The sequence below is a fragment of the Podarcis melisellensis genome (assembly GCF_964234715.1).
Source record: "Podarcis melisellensis genome assembly, chromosome: 8".
In the NCBI taxonomy this organism is placed as follows: domain Eukaryota; kingdom Metazoa; phylum Chordata; class Lepidosauria; order Squamata; family Lacertidae; genus Podarcis; species Podarcis melisellensis.
The window spans coordinates 39368517-39394617 of record NC_138540.1 but is presented as its reverse complement, the minus strand read 5'-3'; the positions used below and the strand labels follow the sequence as shown (position 1 = coordinate 39394617).

The following is a 26101-nucleotide window of genomic DNA, read 5'->3' as shown; positions in this document are numbered from 1 at the left end:
TAGAAAAAGCATAAGCTATTCCAAATGAATCTTATCTAGAAACTTCTATCTTTTTTGAGGGGCTGATCCACGGCTCAATTAAAAAAAAAATCAATTAAATCCTTCATCAGCATTGGTTGAAAGCTGGAAAATTGAGTTTCCAGGCTGTCTTCAATCATTGTTTATCAGGATACAACTATTTGTTATTCATGTTTTATATAAGTTTTAAGTGTGGTGGTGGTGGGGGTGAGGGTGAGAAGGGAACCAAAGGCCCAGCCTGGAGCGTAAGATAATCTGATCGATTCTTTTATGGTTTCATCTTGCACTTTGATAGCTATTAGTTGAAATATGTAAATCTCTTTTTCCTGCAGATGAAAAACAAAACAAAACAAAACAAAAAAGGGAGGTTTACGCAATCCTCTCCCTTCAAAAAACTTGATAATCACAAACAACTGATTATAATGTTAGCAGAAGGGCAAAAGTTGTGTGTTTCTTTTTATAAAAGCTTGCAGTAATTTAATAAGTCTTGGGACCAGTCTCCTTCTTTATATTTAATTGATAGAAACGGCATGCATCAAAGAAAACGCATACTGAGATTTAATGTGCATAAAATGGATATTAGCATTTTAAAGAGGCAGATTAACACATTAATCCAAGTAATTTTCATATATTGCTTCTAATAAAAGCTTCACAGTATAAAATCCTTAATGAGGCTAATCGCAGGCATTCCATTTAGTGGGGTGATTAGGGATAACATAAAAGTATTTTTAATCAGTTTTCTAAGGCTTAAGGTTTTTTTATTTTATTAAAAATTAAAAAATTGACTTGCATTTTTATTACTGTTTTATGTTAAGGCAAACATCATGTTGAAAATGCAAATAAAGCACATCATTCAATCATGTAGGTATTAATTATTTACAAGCTGGTGTCCATTGTGGGGTAGGGGCTGTAGCCTTAAGGGTGTGTGTTGGGGAGGGAAATGTATAAAAAGGAAAATCCAAACAGACAGGAAAATATACAAAGTTTACAGCTGCAAATTGTGCATCCTTCACATATAAATTATACATTAAATATTCTGTAGCATCTCTCTCTCTTCCTAGATCTAGCCTGTGCGTTGGTTATGCGGGGAGAAAGCACATCTGTCGACACCGGCTCTCATTTTCAGACCTCCTCATAGACTGAGCGTAGAGCATGGAGGGCTTCTACTGTTACTTTGAGCTTCCCAATTACTGCTCCACCATCTGGTGAATCAAAAACTGGAAAAGAAGCAGAGAGGGAAAGCAATGTCAATAGCAAGTTCACAGACCCTCGCATTCCATACCTTTGAAGAGCTTCAACTTCGGTTGCGGAAATGCAAAGGCCCTTCATTCACACGCACAAAGAGATTGGGGGTGTGTGTGTTGTAGTAACAGAACTCTTGGCCATTTCAAGTAAGCGCATCTGAGAACCGCAGTCAATTGCTCTTTTGAGACCATGAGCTAACCACATCTCCAGATGTGGAGCATACGTTTAACACAGGCAGAACGAGATAAGAGTTGTGGAAAGTCCTGGGTTCTCGCCAACTACAAACACATAGATGAAGGACCACTGCCATCACCTTCTTATTGTGGAGGAAGATGAAACCCGCTCTCCTGCACAAGAGTGGGCTCTTCCTAGGTAGATTACACTGCATTAACTGACCTGTTGCAAAGATATGGACAAAATCTAGTTGTGACCTAAGATTACCAGTTCAAGAACAAATGTTTGATGTCTGGTTCAGAAGAATGTACCTAACTTGTAAGGAAGATGCTGGGTTCTGTCTTGTTTTAGGAATTGCAGTAAACTCCTCCCAAATACCACCAGCTGCTAATACACCTTTTATAACCATATTTCACTTATGAGGTCTGGAATAGCACTCCAAGAACTGCCACAATCCAAAATCCACTTTTATAAAAATATTTATCTGGGCCAGCTCTATCATTAGGTAGAGTGGCTGCTTCAGTCAGCAGGTGATGAGGGGTGATGAGAGTTGTGTATGTCACATGGCCTCTGCTCAGGTGTGGTGGGGAACACTCTGCAGTGGCTATGTTTTGCACATGGAATGGAGAAGGGGGGAAGTGCTATTTTGTCATTTGTTTCAGACAACAAAATGACTTGGGTCTTCTTTGCTATCTCTCTTTCTATAGGACTACCTGATAAAAATTCCCCCTCTCCATGCGGGAGGTGGGTGGAAGCCCAAACAAACCTGGGAAAGATTTGGGAACTGTGGGTTATAGCCAGTGCTACTCAGAGTAGACTCACAGAAGTACATGAGCCTGAATAACTTAGGTTCATTAATGTCTGTGGGTCTCCTCTAAGTAGAACTAGCATTGGATACAATCCTCAGAGCTGTGAGAAAGCAAAACTAAAGAGAAAATGCCCTGAAACTCACTGTTGATGTCTTGGTCAATGACGTCTTGCCCTTTCCGAAATATCTCCATTAGACTGATGTATGCAAAGCCAATATCTTCACACTCAAGATCTTGCTCATCCTCTGGAGGGTCACTTACTACTGTAAATCGTATGCTGAGAAGGAAAAAAAAAGGGGGGGGGAGTAATGAACTTAAAGATTTATTTTTTGTATTTCAGTTTTAACTTCCATTGGAGAATCACAGGGTCATTTACAAATTATTCACACCTTTAAGAACTGGGTGCTTTAATTTTAAACAGAAAGCAGTCACAGGGCCCCAATCCACCAGTTTCCTGCCAGAAATTGCTGCCTGTGGCTATTTCCTACTCAGAGTGCCATTTGCAGTAAATGCACAAGGTGTGTATGGCATTTTCAGAAGGAAACTAGGCTGCAGTCTCATTTTGAGATCATTGTGCATGGCTTTAGACCAGCTTCCTATATCCTTGCTCTGTTCCTCCTGTTCTATAAGGGCTACAACACTGTTGAAAGGTTCCCAACACACTCAGTGAGGGACCAGGATGCAAAGAGCATAGGAATATAGGAATTTGCCTAATCTAGAGTCAGACCATTGGGCCCGTCTAGTTCAATATGGTCTACAGTGGCTGGAAATGGTTCTCCAGGGTTTCAGGCAAGGATGTTTTCAAGCCTTACCTGGAGATGCTGGGGACTGAACTTGGGACCTTCTGTATGCAAAGTAAATGCTATAACCATTGAGCAACAGTCCCTAAGCATATGCTTATGTATATGCTCAAGGCAGCTTTGGGATTTGTGTTTCTAAAGCACCTGCCACCCCACTCCTCTGCTGAATGACAAACCATCACTCAAGGGAGTTTTTCAAAAGCAGCTGATGATGCAACATTGTGCTGGTGTGGGTGAAATGGATATAGAGGCAAAAAATCCCACTTGGCTCCCTAAAGGCCTTGGACAAACTTCCAAGTAGCTCTTGTCCTGGGGCTGTCCAATGGATTCAGAGGTCTACAGCCAATGGTGAGAATGCAAGGAACTGCAGATTTGGATTTGAAGGTCAAGAAGAGCAGTTCGACATGCTGCGTGGCAAATGTTTTCTTTCTTTTTTAAAGAAACCCTGAGCATCAAGCCCCTTTTGTGACAGGCCACATAGTTCTGCTGTTCAAAGAGCAAAAATCAGGGACACGGTCAGTGCCTGTGGTGGCCGCAGTGCCCTTCTTTCACCAGAAAGTTCACAGGAAATAACAACAACAACAAATATGTGGCCTTCCAAGAACATGCAACAAGGTTAAGCTGCAGAAAAAATGACATTGTGAGTCCTGGCTTTAAATGTATTTTTTCTTTTATATGTACACAAGAAGACAACTTTCCCTCTGTATCTGTATTGTTCTCTCTGTCTTTCTCTCTCAAAAAAACCACACCACAAAAACCTTTTGTCAGCAAGAGAAGATCCCACGATCCCGTTAAACAGAGCTTTCAAACACATATGTAAAATATATGAGAATGTCCTCTAGCTGTATGCATTCCTCATAGCACAAAGTATCTTAGTCACAATGCTAAGACGCAGTGTAAGTTCTGCCAATAAAATTATCCACTTAAGTACAAAGAATTGGAACGAACTGTCCTTTGGAATGCGACACTCACTTGAGTCAGAATACAGAATAAAACTAAGATACTATTTGGGGCAAATTTAAAAGTACATTATCCTTTAAGGAGCAGACAAATAGCCTACTTCCCACTACTTCCCCCTGCTATGTTCGCCTGCGTTTGTTTACTTGAAAACACGGAATAGTACAAACCATAGAGACACATGTAACTCATTAACTTTCCCTGGCACCTTCATCAATGCCACAATCGGGAGGTCTAGCCAAACCACAGAATGTTGGCTTTGTAGACAGTCAAAGTATGCTGCGTATGTCAAGAAATGACATCTATGAAAACATCAACGTCAGTGAGAATTAATCCCACTGTTGATATTGTAGATACTGCTTCAGAAAACACATTCGCTTCTAAAAGATCAAAATGGGAATGGTAATGGGAAGCACCTTCCTACATAAGATAGGACTGAAGCCAAATCTTGCTTTCATTTCATGAAATGTTAGTGGGTTGAAGTGGGGTTATACTATTGATCGAACCCTATTCTGTGAGATTTGTTGTGAGTGTGCTTGTTATCTACGTTAGCTGCTCCAACAAAACCAGCATCTCATTCCTGTCCCCTTCATTTCACCCTTCTAGGTGTTAGGCTTAAAGAAACTCTTGCTGCCTTAAAGGCCCCCAGATGTTAAACTGGTTAAATTAATTTATTAATTTTTTTAGGATACAATCCTATATGTCAGGTGAAAGTTCCCTGTACTCAGTGGGGCTTACTTCACAGCAGAGAGGTACAGGGATGCAGTGTAACTTGATTAATCCACGGGAAGAGCCTTTAAACCAGGGATAGCAAACCACCTCTAGATGCTGTTTGCCTAAAACTCCCATAATTCCTATTGGCTGGGGCTGATGAGAGCTGTAGTTGAATAACATCTGAAGTGCCACAGGTTAGCCATCCCAGATTTAAATCAAAGGGTTTGAAAGATAAAATCTGGGTGGGTGGTTTAGTTCTGATGTGTGCTTCTTATCATCTTACTAAATCTCTGCATTTATAGGACACATTTCAAGAGTTCCAAACTTTCTGCACTCCTTTCAAACAGGTAATAGACCAATATTATTACAGTCCCCCTTGCCCCTACTGCTGAGAGACTGAGTATGGGTTCAGTGTTCAAGTTACGCAATTTTAGTCCTAATTTCCGTTATCACTGATTTATCCTATTGCTATAGCTAGACCATGTGCAGCCAATTTGGAATGATATTTTTATCCTGGGTCCTTTGGTTTCCTAAACTTTAAAGTTTAGTTCCTGTTTCAAATGGGGAAAAAAAGTTCTGGTATTATTATTATTATTATATAAGGCATTGTGATAGGAAACATGTGCCGAGGGAGCAATACGCCAACTTCAAAATGTGCTGCGTCTGTGCATTCGAGGGCTGCATCTCCCTTCCTGATGGCCCAACTTTTAAAAGGTGGAACAAGAGTGAGGAGGCTTTATGGATGAGCCTGCCCAGACGGCAAGGCTTGCTTCAGATGTTCTGGAGGTGGGATGGTAACTTCTGAAAAACGCTTCCATGTGGCGGAAGCCTTTTGCGGATACTGTAGCAGATGCAGATGGTTTTTTGTGTGGACGTGTTCAGCCATGTGCTGAGCTGCCATACTAATAGCCCACAGAGGGAGATGTCCTAGCTTGGCACGCAAGTGATCCACATGGAAAGCTGGTTGCGCCAGTCATGGCATTATGGTAATTATGATGCCACAGCAAGGCATGAATTGCTATTTTACTGCCGATGCTCCACACTTTTGAAATGCACGCGGAACAGTACCTTTAACCGCAAGGGTCAAAAACCAGATTTCTAGGAAGAGGTAGGGATTTCAAAATGAATGACTAAATGCAACTGAACAAGAAAGTGAGCATCTTGTTTGCAACGAGGGCAAGGTACAGATTTATATGGTTTGGGCCAGAATCTACTCATGAGATCTCATTTGAAGTACGGTGTCCATTTCTGGCCACCACAAGGCAAGAGCTGATAAGCACAACCTATGGTGACTCAGACTACTCAGCCACCCAGCCTAGTACCGTGTATTCTGATTGGCAGGAGCTTGCCATGGTCTTGCTCAGAGAAGGTACATGATATCCTTTTAACTGGAGAGGCCAGAGATTGAACATGAATATGCATGCAAAGCATATGCTCTGCTACTGAGCTATATAATTCAAGAAGGACAATCACAAGAGAGTGATGAAGAATCTCCAACAAGACAAATTGGATCAAGAAAGATGCATCTAGTTCCTTCAACCTAATTCTAGATGGTAAAAAGCAACGTTTGAAGCATGGCGATGGAATATGTACACCAATTCCACATAATTAAGATGTCAGCAGTAAGGGAAACATGTTTCTAGTGAGCCTGCTATAAAGCAGGAGAGGATCTGAATGACAAGTTAGCACACTGTATTTTGAAATTATATATAATCTGATTTTATTTTTTTTAAAAAAATATATTTTAAGAGATTATACCTTGCCCTTGAAGTATAATTGTGGGCATGTGTAGAAATTAAACCAACACATGCACACAATTATGTGCATTGGATTCCTACTGAAATAAATGAGACTTGAGCATTACTAACTGCTGGTTGTGACATAAGGTGAATGGTTGAGCAATGGTATTTGCTTCCTGAGGAATCTGTGGACTTTCCCTGGAGTCTTTGAAGGTGAGGGAAGAGGAGAATCATTTCAGAACACAAGGAAAAGGTTATCTATCTCGCGTTCATGCATGGGCTTTCGAAAGATTTCAGTGGGAAAGGATTTAATCTTCTACCCTTGGAATGACATGGACTTAACCTTGCACAATGATTGTACAGAGGCAGCATGCCAATGTTTGTGGAATTTCAGCATTTGAGCAAAGGATCCTGCTTAGTCACTGGACTCAAATTAGTCCTGTGAAACAACGATTGGGACACAGAATATGGCACTATTGGGAAATCTGTAACTTTATTTGGAGTTCTGCTCGCACCAGCATGTTATCCATCTTACTAATGTATGCAGTAAATCTGGAAGTCCTTTCCTTGTTTGCAGAAATGAAAAAAAGAAAAGAAAAATCTTTCTGAACTTCAAAGTGCTTTAGATGTGATACATGCCTGCTCTTAAGGGATCACTTTATGGCACTTCCTGTCGGATTCCATTAAAAAATTGTGCACCAGCCAACATATGAAGCTCAATTTTAAAGTAAAATGGAGAAAACAAAGACTACCATCTTATTGCCAAGTACTACCCTCAGGTCTGCACTGCTTATCTGTCTATATATGGATAACTTAAGTGTGCGAAAGGCTGACTGGGAGTCCTTATACTTCTACCTGAACCAGCAGCTATTCTGAACCACAATCGAAACAGCATGGATCAATTACTCCTCTACAAGGAGAATGACTGTCCTGTTGAAGGGGAAAAAATGGTACACATTGTGCTTGTTGTTCTTTTCTGTTTTTTTGGGGGGGGGGGGTGTGTGAAAATTATAAATACTAAATAAAATTCAGGTGCTACTATGTGACAACATCATATACCCTTGAAAGAAACATGTAGCATTTATCACATGGAAATACAAAATTGTGAAGTTGAAGGGCATCTGACCCATTCTGCTGCAAAATTTACCTTCCGGGGCTGGGCTCTGATCCTTGAAGCATGGCCTTGAGGAAATCACGCTTCACTTTGTTGTTTGCCTGGTCCACATGTATCACTGAAAAACGCAACAGGAAATGGCAATGGCTGCGATTACTTGCAATGAACGAAATGAACACAATTTGCTTTGCTAGTTAGTTTTCAAAGTAACTTCCTTTCGTTTTAAGTCATCGAAATGAGTATTATCCCACAAAGCCCAGCTGCAGAGATGAATGACATGGTAAGGCGAATAATGCCTATAGACTTTATAGTAAAGTTATTTTCTTTTTGATTAACAGGGGTCCATTGGATAATGCAGGTATCCAATCACTATGAAATTTCGTGCTTTAAATTCTCTCTACATGGGAACACACCTGTATTCAAATATTCCTTCAGCCAATGTCCATGATGAACAGTTCCTGTTTATGGCTTAGATGACTGTACATTATGATGCGGCATGATTCTATTTTATTTTTCTTTCATTCTGGACAACTCTGAAGGATCACAGCTGAGTTGGGGAGCACAGGCCCCCCAGGTTCATTGGGCTGGGAAAGCCCCCTTAACCTAGTCTTCCCCAACCTTGAGTCCTCATATGTTTTTGGACTATTACTCCCATCATCTTTGCCTGTTGGTCATGCTGGCTGGGAATGATGTTGGGTTGTAGTCCAACATCTGGAGGCCCAAGACTGGGGAAGGTTGCCTTAACCCAAGGTTTTAAGTAAGAGAGCTCATTTCAGCTGGAGTAGATTGTACCAAATGTTTAAATGTACCAAAGGTCTGCTTCTGTATAAGATGTTACCATGTGCATCCTTTAATAAGGGTACTGTAAGTAAATCCTTTTACTGTACTCAATTTCTCCCCCTCACACTGAAGGGAAGGATTGTGGGATAGTTCTTAATGCCCTGCTATGAGGAACAGAATTAAAAACCAGAATCCACTAAACTACAAATTTTATAAATAAGAAAGTGTAGTGTAGATGAATAGAAAGCAGACATAATGCTACATAATCCAGAGAAGTATCTACTTTTAGAAAAGGAAAGCAAAATGTTGAAATACTTATGTCTGAGGGCCCTTATAATGATTTTGTTGAGTCTTAAATACATTTAACTGCTCAGCTGTGCATATCACAGAGTTGGTTGAAATGTAAAGAGGGGGATTTCCCCCCCCACCCACATCTAATAAATATTTAATGCTTGTAGCCATAGGCTACTGCAAATACAGTAAAATCCCTATCAGCATGGACATAAAACATGGATAAATATACTCTCTGTTCAAACTGTAATCAAAATTAAAATAAACTTAAAACTTTCTAGGATTACTCATAGATTTAACTGGCTCAAATTTTCAAGCCACCTTCCACAAAGCACTGGTGTTTGGTTCAAGATTTGCAGCTGGATTTTCTTTGCAGCAATTGGAAACAGTGCAACTTGAAAGGATATATACTCGCATTCATCAGAAAATAAGTCAGTTACTATTACCTGTATTGCTTACCCATCTCCACACACACTGTGACACAAGATAACCATATTTTTTTTTCTGTGACAGGTATACAGTAGACAGTGCAATAAATAATGTACAGTGGTACCTAGGGTTAAGTACTTAATTCGTTCTGGAGGTCCGTTCTTAACCTGAAACTGTTCTTAACCTGAAGCACCACTTCAGGTTAAGCTAATGGAGCCTGCCATTTGAGTTGGCTTGTCTTTGAAGACATTCTCCAATGGTCCTGTTCTGAGTGGCCCACCTTTTGAAGCAGGGCAGGTGGGCTCCACTGTTGCTCCCCAGCAAGTGGTATTAGGAGAAACACCGTCCTTGAACTACGGGAAGCACATTGATCTAAATGTAAGGAAGCACTTCCTAACTGTAAATATAGAACGTGGAACAGAGAGCACAGGAAGGCAGTGGAAATGCCCCCCCTTTTGCATAGGGGGCACCTCTTTTGGGGCACAAACATAAGAGACTGGTTCAACTAATGGGTCCAACTAGCAGAAGCCCACACAATGACTTTTGCTAGTGCAATGGGTCTTCCCACCTCATCTGCCCCAATTGGCTCAGTGGTGGCATGAGAGAAATTCTAGAATAGCACCCGGAGGGGAGATCCTTCCATCAGAAATGCTTGCACTGACAGGGCAATCTTATTAATGCTATGTTGAATTCCTCCCAAACACTTACAAGACATCTGCTAGCTATTGGACTCGCAGCTGTCCAAGGCGGCGCAGGTCAATGCTGTGTCCAGGGCAGCTGTCTACCAGCTCCACCTGGTACGCAGGTTGAGACCCTACCTGCCTGAGGACTGTCTCGCCAGAGTGGTGTATGCTCTAGTTATCTCCTGCTTGGACTACTGCAATGCAATCTCTGTGGGGCTACCTTTGAAGGTGACTTGGAACTACAACTAATCCAGAATGTGGCAGCTAGACTGGTGACTGGGAGTGGCCGCTGGGACCATATAACACCAGTCCTAAAGGATCTTCCTTGGCTCCAAGTACATTTCCAAGCACAAATCAAAGTGTTGGTGTTAACCTTTAAAGCCCTAAACGGCCTCAGCCCAGTATACCTGAAGGAGTGTCTCCACCCCCATCGCACAGCCTGGAAACTGAGGTCCAGAGCCGATGGCCTTCTGGTGGTTCCCTCACTGCGAGAAGCAAAGTTACAGGGCCTGCTCGGTAGTGGCGCTCACCCTGTGGAATGCCCTCCCATCAGATATCAAAGAAATAAACAACTATCTGAAATTTAGAAGTTTTTAATAACTGATGTTTTAATGTATTTTTAACCTTCTGTTGGAAGCTGCCCATCCGGCTGGGGAGACCCAGCCGGATGGGCGGGGTAGAAATAAATAAATAAATAAATAAATAAATAAATAAATAATAATAATAATTAATGTGATGGCTTATGGAATAGGGCTGGCTTAGCCTAAAAGGATCCATGCAGATCCTTCCCCACTATTCCAATCCAGAACCATGCATGCATGCAGATACACAGATCAAATTCTTGTGCGTGCTAGCTTATTTCTTGATTGCAATTCAGCTGCATGTAATGACGCACTCCCTCTCAAAATGAATGGGAAAGCTTTTGGGGGTAAAAGCAGGAGGGGACATTCTGTGCGTTCAACTGGAGTACTCAGATCTGCAACAGACTGCTGGATGGAGCACATCTCTTTTATTTATTTAAAACATTTATCGCCCACCTTTCCTAAAAATTCAATGCAGTTACAAAATAAATATACAAATACAGTAAGAGCAATAAACCAAATGGTGTGGTACAAAATAGAAATACTGGGAGAATTAATCTGAGGCATTCCCTTAATTGCCTACATATCCAGTTAACTCTTTGTTTAAATTTGCCTTGTAAAAGGAATGCAAAAATAAATAAATAGCTTTTAAAATACCAGCTTGTGAAATTAGCTGTGAGAACAGAAGACATGTGAAAAGTTAACCTATGGTACGTTATGGGAACTTGTGTAACACTATTTTTAAAAGGGATAATTTGAGGAGTGGGGGAAGAGAACCTGGTGGGGGAAGAACTAACTGCCTCTTTCCATGCTTCCTAAGGAAAATCAACAATGAAAGCCGGAATGGAAGTCGGAACAGTCATGTGATCCAATTGTCATATTGCTGGCAGGTTTATGCTCACACTGTCAGAAGAGATACAGGCAGCATCTAAGAATGCCACACAGTTGTCATTTCCTGTTAACAGCCCTGGCAGTCACGACTGTGAAAGCCAGTGGCTTTTATTGCTTCGCAATGGAGGGGATTTACGGTGGTTTCTTTCTTTCGCCCAGTGAAAGTCAGTGATAGCGATAATGTATGGCAGAGCGCTTGTCCTTTCTGACAGCCCCAGTAATTTAATCCCCCTCTCCTGCCAGAACAGGCAATAAGAAAGACTTCTAGACCAGCAGAGTGGGGAAAGCTACAGCCTGACATTCATCTCTTTATATCCTAAATAAAATAATAAAAAACAAAAACCCTTCAGTCAGGTTACGAATGTGGACACCAGTTTGGAGCATCTTCCAATATCACAGGCACATACATGAAGTCACAAATTTAAGCATTAAGACAAATTTTTATGAGCTGGATTTTACAGATACTACGGGGGAAATAATTGATAAGAATGCAGTGGGCATGTCCAGTGATATTTCCCTTTTGGTCTGAAGCTACTGTCCACATTAATTTTGTATTGGATAAATCCTTGTTATCTGCAGATGCTCATGTACTTTTAAATTATATTCATCTTGTACGGGACTTTCAGCAGGACACTAAGAGGGGGTTGTGAGAGTCCTTATGGTTGCCAAGAGATTTAAACTTCGAGCCTGGAAGGACGAAACATCCAACATATATTATGCAATGGCCTGAGGACCTTACTGCCCTTGCAACGTTTAAGCCTATTTCTTATAAATGTCAATTTTGTTTGGATATCTATCAGGACATATATCAACTTACATGTTTAAAACTGAGGTGGATGTACTGATGGCCACTGTGTTATTAATATGAGCTCTTGTTGGCTTGAGGACCAGAGATGCCAACCAAATTTTATCTTGGCCCCAGACTCCTGACCAAAAGTTGTTGGAGATAATTGAGGTGGATAGGGAGATAGGACAGGATCTTTTCTGTGGTAGAATCTTTACTATGGAATCCATTCTCTAGAGAGGTTAAACTGGCTTCACCTTTGTTAGTTTTAACTGGGACATTTAAATCTTTTTGTGCTTTCAGATGAATTTAAATATAAAGGTGTTTCTCGTTCTTAATCTATAGTTTGAGCTCATGTTTTCTTTCTGTAATGGAATAATATTATATTAATGATATATTATATTAATGATATATTATATTTTATACTTTATCAAATCCTTAAATTAGTATTAATTAGCATATTATATTATCATCATTAACGTGAGCTCATGTTTTCTCTCTCTTTTCTTTTTGTTAAACTTGTTAAATAAAGCATTGTGGATACAGGATTTTGGGGGCACCAGCTATGGGTAAAGGAGGACAGACTGGGGCACAAATGAGGACGTCTCTAGTTCAAACTTTGGCTCTGCAATGAAACCATTAACTGGCCTTAGGTAAACGACTCTCTATTGGCCTCAGTTCTGTGGGGTATAATACTGCAGTTACCCTACAAGACCAAATGTTGAGTACTGTATTGCTACGACTACCCAGGCTGTTAATGGTTTTTAAGTGGTTGATTAATCTCGGGTTTTGTAGTCTTTTTAATCTGTGGGGGGTTTCTTGGTATTATGCTGATGTTTGCTTTTATGACATATTGCTACTTTTTGCTCTGTGTTTTTATGACATATTTTACTTGTTTTTACGATGTATTGTTACATGCTGTTCTGTGTTAGTTTGTTTTTTTAATGTTGTAAGCTTCCTCAAGAACTATGGTTTGTACGCTGGATATAAATATTTTAAGCAGAGAAAATATTTGTGCCTGCTCCCAACAACTGTTCTCGTCCAAATTCCCATAATGCTGCCACCCACTAACTTGGAATAGGGATAATATTGAGGAATCACACTGTACTGCTTAACAAAAGTCAGATGAAGAAAATTCCTTTCTTCCCCGCACATTGCACACTAAATCTTATGTGCTATACTTCTAATCTCTTCTGCGAAGTTCTACAGGCTCCTGCTTCTTTGAAAAGCAAAATGCAACAATTCTCATTTCACCAGTTTTAAAGCTTCCCGAAACACGAATGTCTAGATTAAGCACCAAAGCAAGAAGGCACAAACAGAAAATTATAATTTTTAAAAAAATCTACAGGAAGCTTGGGGTTTTTGGGGGGGCGGGATGGGGTGGGGAGCATGGAGCCTTATATCGGGGAGGGATCTTCTCTAAGCCCTGAAAGGGTTTAATATGTAAGGGCCAATGGATATTGGAGGGCATACTGAGCAAAAGATCCAGTGTTGGAATTAACAAGTCTCTGAATACCAGTTGCTGGGAATCACAAGTGGGAGGGAGAATCAAACGCCTTGGTACTCAGACGTTTTGGCTCCCGAATGTAGAAAACCTGGAAGTAAGTGTTCCAGTTTTCAAACGTTTTTCAGAAGCCGAACGTCCGACACAACTTCCAATTGAGTGCAGGAACAAGGTTCCACTGTACATGGGTCCTGCTTCTGGGCTTCTCATAGGCCACAATGAGAACGGGATGCTGATCTATGATGGGCCATTGGCCTTTTCTGGCAGGCTCTTATGTTCTTATGAGCGAGGGTGGCAAGATAACTACCACCCTTGCCTATTGTTCTCTTAGTGTGTAGGAAACCAACAGATGAATGGGAAACAAGAATCATGTAAGTGTGTGTAGGTGGAATGCTCTATCCAAGGCTCCCCCATCAAACCCCTGGAGTCTCCCTACTACTTACCCAAGTGAACCTACTTATGCCAGGTCTCTCTATTTCTTATTGTCACACTCTCCATATTCAGGGAAACATATCTCAGGCTTAATGAGATAGGAATGTGCCTTTCACCCGCACAAGCACCCTGCTTTGCGGCATAAAGCAACCAACCAAAGAGTAAGTGTTAAATTAAACCTAATTTCTCATTTCTTTCAAAGCAAGGAACTATGGCTACCAGCTTCAGAACAAACAATATATTAAACCATGGTCTGAAATTAGTTTAATAGCCTGGCTAGTTCTGAAGCTGGTAACCATAATTTTCCACTTCAGATAAAAGAGGAAACTAGAGTTAGAGTTTCCTGGTTTAACTGCAGCTCACAAAGGGGGCGTGTGTCAAGGAAATAGGTGGCATCTTAAGCTGGAATAAAATATTCTGAATGCAGCCAATGCATTTCAAACTATCCTATAAACTAGGATAATTTGGGCAATCAAGCAGTATTTGATTGGAAGGGAAAACATTGTGATGGTGTGATTGATTTTACTGGTGTCCTTATTTCTGGATCTTTCAGCATTTTGCTTTCTATAGCCATGAAGGTTAGAAAGACACTTCTCCCTGAACCTGAATGCTGACATGATCTCAGAATAGTACAGATGTGCCAAAATCTGTTCACTGGGGATGTGCTTCTGCCCCTTGTTGTTAAACAGGTCCCAAACTTTTGTGTGTGTGTGTGTGTGTGTGTGTGTGTGAGAGAGAGAGAGAGAGAGAGCGAACTTTAAAAGAATTTTCCGTGTTGTGAACATGGAAAGTTCCTTTCCTCTATCATCCTATTCAGAATCCAAAGTGCATCTAGACATCAATTCTATCTTACCCCCCTTTCCCTCGCCTTGCCTCAGGTAACTACAATTTGTCCAAATAATCAACTACTCACTCCACAGAGCCAAAGGCTTCTGATCTATATAGGTCTCATAAAAAAAAACTTTGGAAGATTTCATTAATCTTGCCCCTTTCTATTGTCAATTCCCAAGCAGGTTTATATACAGCCAAGATAACATTCTTTAGGCCCTCGATCATTAATCTTATTTCCAGGCCCCTTTCTTGCCTTCTCAGCATTCTCATGGCAATATTCTCTCAGCCCTATGAAATATAAATGCTATTTCCTAGTTATCAGTGTCTATCAACTGAACTTAATCTTTGTTATTTCAATTATGGTGGCCTTGTCTGGGGGGAAAAAATCATTTTGTCAAGGTGAAATTAAGAGTCGACCCCAACGGTGTAACTATCTATTTTGAGTTAGAGGAAAGTATAAGGTCAGTTTGCTTGCATCTACAATATTTCCCCCTTAAAGTTAGAATCATCACTCGGTTGAGTTTGAAAACATGAGCATGACACTCGCCTGCTTACTACTGCTTTCCTATTTTCACCTCTAGCAGATCAAGTTATTTTAAAACTGACCCACACGGAGGCCCTATCCTGGGGCAGCCAACCTGGTGTTATTCAGATGTTGTTGGACAAGAGCTCCCATCAGCCCCAGTGGCCAATGGTCAGGGATGATTAAAACTGTAGCTCATCAGCATTCGGAGAGCACCAAGCTGGCTATCTCTGCCCTACCCCAGGGATCTTATATTGAAACTAACAAACGCCAACATGGTGCCCATCACACCTGGCTATAGGCCATGCTGGCTGGAGGTAACAGCAGCCGTACTCCTATGAAATTGTGAAGGATGTTTGGAGGAACCTAGCAGGGTATAGCTGGAGATGGCCACATACCAGAAAGAGCAGAAGAGAGGGAATAGTGGCAGTGGTATCTCAACTTGAGCTTGGGGCGACAAAGATACAGGGCTGGTTTGGGGACATGTCTAAGACCTAGATCAGGAGAAATAAGGGGGTTAAACTCAGGGTGTGGGTGTGTATATAGTGTATGGTTATGAAGTGTTCAAATTTATTTTCCCTTCCTCTGTATGACGTAATTGTCATACATCTGACATACAACTGTCATAAGGACTTAACCATCCTGGTACATCAACCTTCCCCAGTCTGATGAATTCCAGATGTTTTTGATTAGCACTCTCATCATCCCCAGGTAGCACATCTGTGCTGCCGGGGGCAGATATGAGTTGTAGTTCGAAACTTCTGGAGGGAACCAAGGTGGGGAAGGACTGTTTGGATATGGGACAGGCAGATTTACATCACTTTCAGCAGGGCGTTTAACTATGAAGGAGAATGGATGTTATATATGTCTGACATCCCGATAGTTGAACGCTTTCCATCTTTTCCTAAATACACTTAACACAGAGTTATGTATAGTTCTTTTTTTTAATAGAATTTTTATTGAGTTTTCACATTTTTATAGACAAACACACACACAAATACAAAACAATACAAATACAAAACAAAACATATATAATTTCATCTCTTACTTTCTTTACCCTCTTTCATTGACTTCCCCACATCTCCCCTTCCCACATCCTAATTTCATTAATTAATTCAGCAAGTTATTTCCTCTTCTCTCTATTATATTATTATTATCTGTTCTTAATATTTAACACTTTTTATTAGGCTCAATTTTACTTATCCAATTTTTACACATTAGCTCCTTTCTCTAAGGTCGACCTAAATTTCTCTCCCACGAATTCCTCCCTTTTTATATTAAACAAAAACATATCCAAATTCAAAAATCATAAATCATAAATTTTTACTATTCTACTCTCCCCCTCCCTCCCTGACCCGGTTTCTGTCCCTTCCCAAATCAATATCCTAAAAAGACAGTTTCAGCCCGGATTTCTCACATCCGAGGCTCTTAGGCCCCAGTTAGTCTCTCTCCATCGGTTTTGTTGCTTGTTGGCCTTCAATTCTCGAAGAGGTTGTGTCCCAAGCTCCCTATTCTTTCCTTCCTCCAAATCAGTCAGTAGCAATTGCTGCCAAGGATCTGCCAGTCTCCCATACTCAAACTTAAAGAAGCAGTCCCAATCATGCTTGTTTGTTCTTTTGTATTCCAGTATTTCAGATATTCCAGGGGCTTCTTCCTTTGTCTTTCTTTCCTTTTGCAGATTTATAATCCACTGGTCATCTTCTTTAATTCCTTTGTTTCCTGAAGCTGCAGGCTTTTGATTAGTACTTTCCATCTGAACTTCCTCTCCTTCTTCTTCTTCTTTTCCCCCCATTTCCAAAGCTGTCCCTTCTGTTTCAGCTGCCGGGTTTTTTTCCACCCACTTTGTGCCATCAGCAGAGTTGCTCAGTTTAAAGTTCAGGGTCATAAGTTGTTTGTTCATATCCGCACTCTGCTCTTGTAAGATTCCCACGAGAAAGAACATCCTTTCTATCTCTGCCAGTAACTTTCCTTCTGCAGCCATTGCAATATCTTTCGTTCCCTCCAGGGGGATTACCAGTCCAATAGTTCTTTTCCAACAATCGTTACTTTGTTATTCAAAATTACTTTGTTTCCAATCAGTTCAGTTTCAATGTACCACCTTTAATCCAAAAAAGATATTAAATATCACAGTTCCAGACTTTAACCGCCCGTTTGACAGCTCTTTTGACAGCTGTCAAACTTTTTGCTCTTTTTCCTCGGGCTCACACGCAGGGCACTCCCGGGTCCAAAAAGGGGGGGGGGATTACACAAAGGCTTCTAAAATTCCTCTCTCCTCTCCAGCACAGTAACTTTTTAATCCAATTCGTGCAAGTTGTCTGTCTAAGCACAAAAGTCTTTCCACCTTAGTGCTCCTCTCCTTGCTTTAAATCTTTTTGTGTGGGGGGGGGGAGTGTGGACTTCCTTTTAACACATCCCCCGATCGTACTCCAATCAATGGTGAAACTTTAGTGTCGAAATTTCATTTTACTCACGGGTTCTTTGTTTCAGTCCAAATTTCAGGAAGAAAGACAGCGCTCTCCGGCCATGGCTCGCGGCTTCGCTCCGCTGAGGTAGCGATCTACTCTCAGCACCACGCCACTCTCCGGTCCTCTCCGTAGCCTTTAAAAAGGCTCTTCGGGGGTCGGGGAGGGCGCTTAAGGTGCCCACCGAGTCACCAAGTCCGCAGGCTTCCGCGCCTGCGGTTTCTGAGGGTCCCCGTGTCGCCGGCACGGCAAGACCCGTCCTCAGCAGAGCCGATTCCCTCCGGACCTCGGAGGGAATCCGCCATTAGCCGTTCGCGCTATCCCGGAAGTCGTTATGTATAGTTCTTTACATGGATAGATTGATCCACATAAGAAGAACCAAAACACCATTTGGCTCCATAATAGTATAACAATAAGATTTAATTTATTGATTAAAATACTACCTTGCTTCTACCTATAGTTTTTTTAAAAAAAACCACAGGCTTGAGGAATTGAGAGCACTAAATCATTACATTAAGTGTTGCTTATAATGCCAGAATTCCAAAAGATCTCTTTGTCTCAGCTAAGATGTAAAGTAGTTTTTTTTAAAGCCAGTCACAGTGCTAAGATATAAGTGTAATGAGAACTCAATAAAAAGAATGTATTATTTACCAAGAAATAATGATTTCTCAAATTACATCTGGATTTATCATGATTTTTTCCATGCAAAATCTAGGGGACTGCTAGTTTCCCTCTAAGCTCAAAGTACACTTCCTTCGCCAATCATGTAAATCTCAGTTTTATTAAAGAAAATATTCAATTAACCCCTAATATTCTACATACCCAAATCTAATTAGGCATGAATAAGAAATGGAGTAAAGCTATAGTAAACACACACATTCTGACTTCATTACTATTAGATTATTGGCTTTCTCACTGACATTATCAAACAGCAAATTCATTAGGGCGCTTCCTTGATATGCGGTTTCCTTACCAGAAAAGCTGGCACTAAGGAGAAATTAGATGGCCAGTTATTTAAGCAATTCTCTAGGAAGAACAAAGCAACCATGTTGGAAATTAGTAGCGAGTTATAACTTTGTGGCAATTACAGCAAAAAATGTTTCCCAAGAGGAAGAGTTGGATCATGTACTCCTAGCTATATGCCTGAATGTGCAGCAAGCTGAACCCTCAGGCAGCCTCACAGACAGGGTTCAGCATAAAAAGAATATGGCACAACCAAATAAGCTTAAAATGGGTTGGGGGAACCTCTGGCCCTCCAGTTCCCACTGGTTGGGGCTCATAGGAGTTGGAGTCTAGCAGCTCTGGGCAGAGAGGAGGTACAGATTTCCCACCAATGGCTTCAGAACTCTGTTCCCATTTCTAATGCACTGTCCTGCCCCCTAGGCATGTGACGTAAGGGTGGGGTTTGCTTCTCTGTGCTAGAGTAACAATCTGACGAGTAGATGCTGACTGATATGTACAGGCAGAGGACAACCTAGACCACTCAGTAACAGCTGGAGATGTCACACCTGTAGCAGTAAGCTTGGAACAGGGGAATAGTGCAAAGAAGTTGACTTGCTTTAAAGCTAGAATGTGAGTCCTGGTTTTGCCATGGAAGCGATATGAACTGCCTTTTCCTTTTTAAAACATAATATGTTAAAAAGAACCATCTGACATGAGTTCAAATAAGATGTTCAAATTGCTAGAATTAAAATGTGGGATGTTTCTTTTTGGAATTACAAGTTTTAATAAAGCTGAGTGGGTGCATTCCAGCTTTCAAGTCTGAATTGCTGTGCAATAAATTTCGAAGCCCAGGATTTGGGGGGGGGGGGGGAATGAAGTCACAAAGAGCACTTTTTATATGGAAAATGAATGCCATAATAATAAACCAAGTTGGCTGCTAACATAATTTCACTCCCAACTTCAGCCTTCTGACACAGAAAACATACAGACTAGATAAGATCACACTCAAATAACAGCAGTTACTGACACCAACAGCTGGATGAGTTCCTGATTAGCTACATCACTTAGAACAGTACGCTCTGTACCAAGGATAAGTGCAAGTTTTAACTCTAAGCTTTCTAATGGGAAATGTCTGAATGCTGGATTTTGTGAAATCCTGGGGATTAACGAATCCACAGATGTTTTCTGTATTTTACTGCATGACAATGTGCCATCAAAATTTATTACAGCTTGGCATAACAAACAGCATTCATCTGCTTATATGCGACACTCTAGTGTTATGTATAAAAATGACTGGGGGTAGAATCTGCCAAGCGCTGATTCCTGACAAGCACCACTGAACTGAAGCAGGGTTGAGCATTTGATGCTCCTCCATTTGCTTGCCTTGTCGGTGTTATTTTTTAAATCCTGGGTGATATTCAATCACAATTAAAGTCCAAAGTAATGCAAGTTGGATGTAATTCTTGTGAACATCATGAAACTTCATCCATTCACTGACGGACCAATTCTGCTTATTTCTTGTAGAATATTTCTTATATAATTCACATTGGAAAATATGAAGAAAGCCTCTTCTCAAATTGTGAAAATTACGTATTAGTGAAGGGTTATTTTCTTTGCCTAGTTTCCAATTTAATCCATTTTTGCTATCCTATTTTATAAAACTATCCCTGGAACAATTGTTAGAAATTTCCCCCTTTAAACAAGCTTAATGAAAACTGGGATTCTTGCTGCAATACACTTCTGTAACTTGGATGAGAGAATATAGAACAGGGGTGGTTAACTAGAGATGTTATTGAACTACAGCCCATTATTCCTGGCAATGCTAGCTGGAGCTGAGGGAAGACACAGTCCAGTTATATCTGGAGAGCACCCTGTTAACCACTTTTGAAGTGGACAATAGGTTATGTTTTGCCTATCCTTGCTTTAATCAACCAAGTATAAGGTGTCTGGGGTCTTGGAGAGTCTTAGTCCCTGCAACACCATGGCAGCTTGCAAGCTGAGAAAACAGTTGGCCTGCTATGCTACAGTGAAAGGGTGATATGGTGATATGGAAGAAGCCAACTGGATCTCATTGGATCCTCGCTGCCGATTCTGGATTGGCTCATCCGCACTAGACCTCTCACCAAGTCACCTCTGTGAGAGGCACTTGCAAGCTTCCTGATGGCAACTCTTTGGCCACTCCAGGAAGGAGGATCCTAGAGAAAGATGGAAGCTTGGCCTGATGGGCCTTTCTTACGCAAGTTGAAGCATAACTTACCAAATGCCTACCTGCTAATATTCAAACTGGAATCACTTTAAAAGAAGCAACACCACTGGTGACTTGGAAACGTAACACAATAATATTTAATAGCACATACCATGGCTATAATTGTAGTAGACCCGTTGTCCCCTTCTCGGTTTTGGGAGCGACACTGGTGTTTCATCTGCTGGGAAGTTGGAGAACTTGCACTCTACAAACAGGCGTTTTATTGTGTCATCCATTGCAACCTGGGATTCCGTGAGACCGAGGGATACTATTTCAATCCGGATTTTTTCACCAGACTATTACAAAAAGAAAGAAAGAAAAAGCAGCACAGTATATACTTGTCATGCTAAAATGTCACAACAAACTTGCACATCACACCAGATGTTTTGGATGATCAAACATGACTGATAGTTTACGACAGAGCGACAATGAGGTCCTGATGCACTGGGATTTGTAGTTAACACTGTCATTGCAACAGACCTATAGATTTATATTTTATGCTGGAAAAACCTCTTTGCCAGCCCTGCTGCTGGTTATGGTTGAGGATTGAACCTGGAACCTTTAACATGCATTGATGCAAGTGGTTGCTTCAGATCTCAAAGACACCTTTCTGGGCCACATGTATTGTTCTCAACTCACCAGTATTGCTTAATCTTAACCGGGAACTGCCATTAGTTTTAACTATGATTTATTTGAACAAGTCAGGATCAGAAAGTAGAGTTTGATCTTGGCTTGTTTGGACAAACCACAGTCTAAAGCAAAGACATCCTGATTCAGATAAAATGATAATCTGCGGTTAGTTGCAAGTGGGAGCTTCTGATCTTGCTGCTGTGCTGAACTAGGAGAGGGGGGCACACGGGCTCAAGGTTTGTCCATGCAGCAGAAACTAAGCCCTGGTTTGTATGTAATGCTAAACTATGGCTTTCCATTACGCACACAGGCCTCTGAGAGTCGCAGCAAAGCCTTGGAATTAAGTGCTTCCCCTCCCACAAGGCTGGGAGGAGGAATAAGCCATGATTCAATTTCATTTCCCTCAATTCCTGTACAAATTCATGGTTTTAAAATACTGAGTGGCAAAACAAGACAACTTCAAACAGCGGATTACTGAATAGTTATTTGTAGCTGTACTTTATTGATAATGTTAATGTGTATTGTGTATTTTGCTTAGAGGCTTTTATGATTAGGCAGTCTGCACATTCTGTGAAATAAAATGTATAAATAAATTTATTCCTCCTCCTGGTTGTGTGGGAGGAGGTGAGGCGAGTGATGGAGCCCAATGGTTTGTTCAGGTTCACAAAGGCTAAACACTAAACAATGGTTGAATGTTACTTGCAAATCCTAAACTGTGTTTTATATATATATAAAGGTAAAGGACCCCTGAAAGTCACCGTATTTTTCACTCCGTAAGATGCACCTGACCATAAGACACACCTAGTTTTTAGAGGAAAACAAGAAAAAAAATATTCTGAATGAAACAGTGGATGTATGATTTTTTAGTGAAGGCTGTAGCTATGTGATCTGATGGTGAATTTGGGGTGACCCAATACAAAAATCCTGAGGATCCATGTGGATCCGTGCTTTGTAACCACGTTTTTGCGCCATTGTGGTCCCAGGCAATAGTGAGTACATGGTTTTTTGGGGTTTAGACTGTACCCATGGACATGCAATGTGATCTGATGGTTAATTTGGGGTGACCCAATAAAAAATCCTGTGGATCCGTGCTTTGTAGCCACGTTTAAAGTGGGGAGGGAAGGGAAAACACTGAAGGGACAAGGAGCACATGTGGGGTGTGTGGAGAAGGAGGCGGCTAACAATGAAGGAGAGGGGTTTAAGGGGAGGGAGGAAAGGAAGGCAAAAGTCGTCTGTCCCCCCGCCCAAGCCAGCCCCCCCCCCTCTGCCCCACCTGCATGTTTTCCGGCTGCCTGCAGGTCCCTAGCATGCTTCCCTGGACACAGCAGCAGCAGCACCAGGGCATGGAGAGGAGGAGGCGACAGCGGCAACTGTCAGTTGCGCTCCTAGCCACCGGAAGCTGAGCCAGGTGGGCTGGAGCCTGCGCGCAGTGTGACAAGGAAGGAATTAGCAGGAAGGACACGATCATTTCCCCTCTGCTTGCCACGAGGGCAGGGGATTTCCCTGCTCTTTGCTGAATTTGTCTGCCACCAGTCTCCTTGCTTAGCGTGTCTGTTTGCTGCCAGGTGACGCTGCCGCAGCCAGCGCTGAGCAACGGAAAGGGGAACACAGCAAACCCAGCAACCAAAAACACAAGAGGGTGGGGAGTAAGACTCTGAGGCAGAGAGAAGGAAAGGAATTCACTGCAGCTGTGCGCTCCCTGCCAGAAAGGGATAAGAACAAAAGGAGGGGAGCACCGGCTGACTTTAACCGCCCAGTAAAACAGTACGCGGCGGGAAGCGCAAAACAAAATAGGAGTCGCAACTGAATCCTTAGGAAGGCGCTACAATAATTAGGCAAGGGGAACAGGGCTGATGAACAGACGGTAGCCTTGGGATGCATTACAGATCGAGAGGCTCCACACACAAGGACACTCAAACGCCCCTTTTAACCACGCGCTCTCCCGTGCAGCAACACGACTCACATGCCTCCACACACACACACACACACACACACACACCAAAATATGCCCGACACAGGAACCCCAGCAGCCTCCTCTCTGCAGCTTTCTCTCCTCCATGACACATGATCTGATTTTCGCCCCTGCACTCTGACCAGTCGGCTCCAAGGACCACACATTCGCTCAATAAGACGCACAGACATTTTCCGTTACTTTTTAGGAGGAAAAAAGTGTGTCTTATGTAGCGAAAAATATGGTAAGTCCAGTTGCAAACGACTCTGGGGTTGCGGCACTCATCTTACATTACTGGCCAAGGGAGCCGACATTTGTCTGCAGTTTTTCCAGGTGATGTGGCCAGCATGACTAAGCCGCTTCTGGAGAAACCAGAGCAGCACACGGAAACACCATTTACCTTCCCGCCGGGGCGGTACCAATTTATCTACTTGCACTTTGATGTGCTTTCAAACTGTTTTGTGTATATCACAATGTTCTTTTGTTGCTATGGCCGAAGGCTGATGCAAATAAAGTTTCATTCATTCATTTAAACCCTTTTGATGTACCAAAAGTATGCCACAAGGCAATTTTCCTTTAGAATTTTCGTGGGGTGAAAATGCATCCATGCACACATTAAATATGCTGGGAAGGCCTGAAAATTCAAGCATGCAACCACCATGTATTTGGTGTCAGTCACAAGCCCAAACCTTTGGAGGCATTGATCTCTCCTTCACAGTAACAGATTTTCTTGCCACAAATACCATGTCCCTTTAGTGCAGCATGAAGTGTGATGGGACCACAAGGGTCACAGCAATGTTAGCTCTACTCAGAGTAAGCCCAATGGGTCAATGTATCCAGAACTTAAGCTAAATACAAACAAACCCAAGGTTTTTCCATGATGAAGTAAAATGTCCATTTTACCATAAGGGCAAGCATTTACAAAATGATTTCACCATGCAAAGATGAAAGGGGAAAGTAACTTCATGGTGATTTCCTTACAAGTCAAAACTGCCAAAGGAAAGTATCTATGGTCATGACCACACCTTGCTTTTAAAGTACATTTAATACACAAATCAACGCGCATGGCTTTTCCAAAATAATTATGAGATTTGTTAAGGGTGCTGGGAATTGCAGTGTTGTGAGCTCCTAAGATTCTTTGGGTGATGCCAGGCACTTTAAATGTAGGATGTGACTGTGACCTATGAGTATACAAGTGTGTTTAAGGTTTGAAAGGCACTGCACCCTTATTTGGGAAGGGTTTTCATGTCAAATGCTAATAGAGCAGCACACAAACATTTTCCTGAATAAGTCAATGGTTTCAAAGAATGCATAACCACTGTGATTTCAAAATTAGACTACACAGAAGAACATTCAAAGCATGAGATCCTGCTCTTCAAAGAGCAAACCTAGCACCTTGCAGATCTCAGCTGTCAAGTTCTGCTTAACTTTTCTCTTTATGGCTCCCTCTCTACATTAAAGACTATTTCTCCTGTGTGTGGAATTTGAAGGCTTTTGGTTGTAAATTCAAATCACTAACCTTGCAGTAATAATTACAGAATTAGAATAACAAGAAAGGGAGATCAGCTTTCTAGAGGGTTGGCGTTCAAATTGCAAATCAATACAATATTCAAGCTCAACAAGGCAATTGTCGATGCGTTTTTCAGAAAATATATTCTATAATTAATCAATTGAATAGCTTGAGTACCCCACTGTAAATAAAAAATAAATAAATAAGAGTCCTTAATAAAGAACAATATTCATTCCCGTCAACCTCTTTCAATATTTGATGAGGTAACTTTACCCCCACCTTTTTTTTCAAAAGACATTTTCTTTTATTATGTATCCTAAGACACTTTAACTAAAAACCCAAATCTGAATATTTCAATAAGGTTGTTTTATTATTCAGTAGATTCATGGAAATTTTACTAGGATGACAGAGAAAATTCCACACCATTCTGTCTCCGCTAATACAGGTACATGGCTTCAGCTGGCAATATTACTAGGATTAGCATAGTATGATGAAATATTTAAAGGAATTTTTTTTCTAAAAACCTAATAAATCAAATGACTGCCAAATGTCATTAAAGTGATGGTCTTTGACTTGAATATGCTTTTCATATTCAAATTTGAAAAGAAAGAGATGAAAGCCTGGAAAGGTTACTCAGTTTCAACTAATAACCTCAAGCACTCTACATTCACATGCATAAAAAATGAAATTGCCTCTATTGTCTAATTTTACTTTGGAAACAACTCCTTTCGCCTTCTATTGTACAGATATATCAGGAGTATTTTTAAGTGAAATTCAGAGTCATTCCCCTTCCAAATATTTAACTCGACTGTCAAAACCGGCTCATGCTGAGACGGCCGTCAACAAATGAAGTCCAAATGTTGGAGTTATGGATGTAAAGGAGACCCTTTATAATGTTTGATGGAGAAAATAATCAGTACACTTGTTTTATATTAAGGAAAGAAAGGGCTTGCAACAGGAATGGCCAAGGCATATAAATAAGCAGGCTTCACAGGGCTGGATAGTATGGCCCAACAAAGGAATCTGTATGATAAACATTGAGCATGAGCCTTAGCGTCTTTT

At 41.2% G+C, this 26101-nt stretch overlaps 1 protein-coding gene across 1 annotated transcript in view; it reads right to left on the bottom strand.

The window, feature by feature from the left end:
• Positions 1–983: 983 nt before the first annotated feature.
• The window catches only part of RPGRIP1L (RPGRIP1 like), a 75141-nt gene continuing 50023 nt past the window's right edge, over positions 984–26101 (bottom strand). Inside the window, exons 23-26 of the mRNA XM_081924152.1 lie at positions 21061–21244; positions 7604–7688; positions 2390–2523; positions 984–1235 (exon numbers count right to left, since the gene is read on the bottom strand). Of these exons, the coding sequence (XP_081780278.1) occupies positions 1141–1235; positions 2390–2523; positions 7604–7688; positions 21061–21244 (498 nt within the window). The 3' untranslated portion in view covers positions 984–1140. The remainder of the gene's footprint in view (positions 1236–2389; positions 2524–7603; positions 7689–21060; positions 21245–26101) is intronic.